Raw genomic sequence first — 3,887 nt, forward strand, 5'->3', positions numbered from 1 at the left:
CCTCTGATGCTGCTTGGCCTGCTGTGTTCATCCAGCTCTACACTATTATATGAGATTGTTTGAAGGAAGAAAAATCTAGACGTGTTGGATGTTTCTTTGGAATTGAACATTAGAACCACAGTGATAGGCTTAATTGTAGAGGACTGTTGTTCAAGTGAATGGAGTTTGTAACTATAATCTTAGTTCAGGAACCCTTTCTGCTGCAGTGTGATACAAGCCATCAAGCAATTTTTTATAAATATGGTCATTGGACATAGTAATTTAATGATCTGAAATAACTGCACAGAGGCTAGTATCCTGTCACCAACTCACCCTTTTGCATGTGCACAGTACACTGGTCATGACTGGCCAGCTCAGAGTCAGTCCATGAAGTCAGGAGACTCTCCAAATCCCCTGTTTATATCTGTCAGCCAGGGTTCCCTTATTGGCTCAGGTTAACAACCCCGATCAAGAATCTCAGTCAATGAGATCCACCTGATTTCTATCACTACATAATTTCAGGCATTTTGAGTTTTGATTAAGACAATAATCCTAATTTTAATCGAACTTTACTTTGGATCTTGTGGTAGAAAAATGATGTGTATTTGTTCTTTGTACAGAAGATCAGCATTCAGCTTCATGAATGTGTGAACTGACCCCTTGACAACAGTTATAGTTGCTGAGAGAGCCTCGTGCCTTCGTTGGTCAGTGATTCCTGCAGTCACCAAAGATAAATAGGTGGAATTTTCTTTTAAAGTAAAGGAGCATTCGAATGGAGACCAGAGAAGTGGGGGTGTTTCCCAGGCTTTCAGGTAGAAGAGACAAAATTTGAATTTATTACTGGGTGAAGCAGCATCAGCCAAGCAGGAAGGCTGACGTTTCGGGCCTAGACCCTTCTGAAGAACGTCACCCTTCTACGTCAGCCTTCCTGCTCCTCTGATGCTGCTTGGCCTGCTGTGTTCATCCAGCTCTACACCTTGTTATCTCAGATTCTCCAGCATCTGCAGTTCCTACTATCTCTTACTACTGGGTGACTTGCTTTTATGCTAAATGATGCTCGCAGAAACAACATCCATCCATTGACCTTGGGTTCAGCTTCAATTCAGCATCAATGTTAATGGCAAAATGAGCAGGAGTTCCTGTCTCAGGAAGAAATCAAGAGCCAAATCTAAGTGTTTTGCCAAAGGAAAATCACTTGGACTGCAATCAAACATACCCTCATTCGCACCTTTACAAGTTACATTGACTGGAGCCAAGTGGAATCTATTTGGGTCAGTTCTAAAGACAGGTCATGGACCTGAAGTATTAGATCTGACTTTCTCTCTCCACAGATGCTGTGAGACTTGATGTGCATTTCTAACATTTTCTGTCTTATGTCAGATTTCCAGCATCTGCAGTATTTTATTTTTAAAAAATCTCCGTCTTAAAACTGTGATAGTGAACATGTAGGAACATGGAGAGAAATTGGGAATGGATTATTGATCAGTAAATCAAGACGAAGATAGCGCTACTGTAAGATATAGTATACTTTTGAAAGGAAAAAATATACAAGTTTAAAAAAAATTGTTCTCTAGAATTATTTAACTTCACTCTCTTGCTCACTGTTAAATCAGTTCCTCAATAATTAATGAAAACAAAGACTAAGACATGAAATTCAAGTTGCATTAAATTTACTTACACTGCACTTCCAAGTACATGGTCTCAGAATCCTGACCAATTGAATTCTTAGCCTTGCAGATATATTCTCCAGAATCTGTGTGCTGAATGTCCTTGAGAGTCAAGGAGGAAACTCTTGCATGGCTTTGAACTTCAATTCTTCCATCCACAGTCTGTCAGATAAAGAAAGTGAAGTAGAAGTTAGAGAATTGTTTTCTTATTGAAGTAGTGATTACAAAGGTTAGAAACAGAAACCGATACATTCAAATTGCTCTGATTTCACTTTTTTTAAGGTTTCTTGACAGTAAATATATTATACAGAGTCTTTGCTTAAAATATAATGAAGCAATATTGATTTGTGGCTTTTGCAATTTTTCTTTTAAATTGCATAATACAGATAAAGGTTAGGGCTTCTCCAATATTTGGCATAAAATATTAACTACCATTCCAATTGGTCTATACATTCATAGATGTTTGAAAACAATAAATGATTTCTTGTGCTCCTGTTGATGGTTAATTCAGAGAATATGCCTTTTTATAAGAACAGATGTAACATGATGAAATTTTAATCAATAAGTACCAGTATTCTGTCTCTCTCCAGAGAGACACTAACAGTGGAGGAAGATTTCAGCTGACTACTCTAAAACTCACTAGGTTCGTCAGCACATATTCTGCCTAGGAAACATTTTGTTCCACTTGTCAATTTTAAGTAGTGTGCTTAGGAGTACTTGAATGCTTAGCTAATTGATATGATAAATAGTTTGAAACCTACATTTTTTTTAGTTTGGCACAACACAGGCATTTAAATAAGAACGTCTTTCATATTCTCCATTTAGGTGAAGTCTCTAAACTTTTCTCGTATGTCTTTACAACTTTATAAGCTCTGCTTCTTTAAATGCCTGTCTTGACACCAGTGTATCTTGAACTCTTCGCATTGGATTTACAAGTTGGGCCAGGAGTTTGACGTTTGAGATTCTGAATTTACGCAGCCTGCTTTAGAATGGCTCTCTCACATAATCCATTCCATGCCACCTTCAGTGCCACTTCCACCGCCACTCCATCCACTCACAAACACATACACACGTCATACACACAATTCCTGCTGAGCGCACTAACTTGCTCTGCTGCCCTGAATGTTGACTGAAAACCCTCGTCAAAATGAGAATGGAGACAATCACCAATGACTAGCCTCAACTGGCTGTTGAACAGAAAGTGACAGGGAGCTGACTGGACCCTGAGCTGCCCTCACTGGAAATGGTTTGACATCAAGGCACAGGTACGAGCCAGTGCCAAACTGCTTGCCCACGTTTAATCCAGACGTCTCACTAATAGCAAAATTTCCTGAATCATTATCCCAGTGGGCGATTTTATAACATTATCCTTCATATATCCCCTTCTTCCATTCCATAGCAATCTGTCCATCAGATGCCTGTGTCCATCACTCAGACAAATCTATACTTTCTCAACTAGCACATCACAGACTCTTCCCTTGAAATAGAAATATTATTCCTGTCAAAACTTATGTCAAAGAAGCCTTGCAAGTTCATGTTTTCAGAAGAAGAAAATTAACTGCACATTTTAGGATAAACAAGGGCATCATCCTTCACTCCAACATGAATACCCTGTTTCAGTACAATGAGTGGATGTGTGTGTGGGACAGAGAGAGAGCGAGAGTGAGAGCGTGTCAGCGTGAGACAGAGAGAGCATGAGAGCGACAGCGTGTAAGCGTGAGACAGAAAGAGCGCGAGATCAAGTCAGCGTGAGACAGAGAGAGTGCGAGAACGAGAGCGTGTCAGTGTGAGACAGAGCGCGAGAGCATGTCAGCATGTGACAGAGCGAGCGCGAGAGCAAGAGCGTGTCAGCGTGAGGCAGAGACAGCGTGAGAGCGTGAGGCAGAGAGAGCGCGAGAGCGTGTCAGCGTGAGGCAGAGAGAGCGCGAGAGCGAGAGCGTGTCAGCGTGAGACAGAGAGAGCGTGAGAGCGTGTCAGCGTGAGACAGAGAGCGCGAAATCAAGAGCGTGTCAGCGTGAGACAGAGAGAGCGCGAGATCCAGAGCGTGTCAGCGTGAGGCAGAGACAGCGCAAGATCGAGTCAGCGTGAGACAGAGCGCGAGAGCGTGTCAGCATGAGACAGAGAGAGCGTGAGATCGAGTCAACGTGAGAGAGAGCACGAGATCGAGTCAGGGTGAGAGAGAGAGCACGAGATTGAGAGTGTGTCAGCGTGAGCGAGAGCGTGTCAGCGTGAGACAAAGAG

At 41.9% G+C, this 3,887-nt stretch overlaps 1 protein-coding gene across 7 annotated transcripts in view; it reads right to left on the reverse strand.

Moving 5' to 3' along the window:
* The window catches only part of ncam1a (neural cell adhesion molecule 1a), a 489,661-nt gene that overhangs the window by 110,847 nt on the left and 374,927 nt on the right, over positions 1 to 3,887 (reverse strand). For all 7 annotated transcript variants that reach the window (XM_048615409.1, XM_048615408.1, XM_048615406.1 and 4 more), the window contains one exon: positions 1,658 to 1,808. In XM_048615409.1, coding sequence (XP_048471366.1) covers positions 1,658 to 1,808 — 151 coding nt within the window. The remainder of the gene's footprint in view (positions 1 to 1,657; positions 1,809 to 3,887) is intronic.

Source organism: Rhincodon typus, chromosome 32 (genome assembly GCF_021869965.1).
Source record: "Rhincodon typus isolate 14 chromosome 32, sRhiTyp1.1, whole genome shotgun sequence".
NCBI lineage: Eukaryota > Metazoa > Chordata > Chondrichthyes > Orectolobiformes > Rhincodontidae > Rhincodon > Rhincodon typus.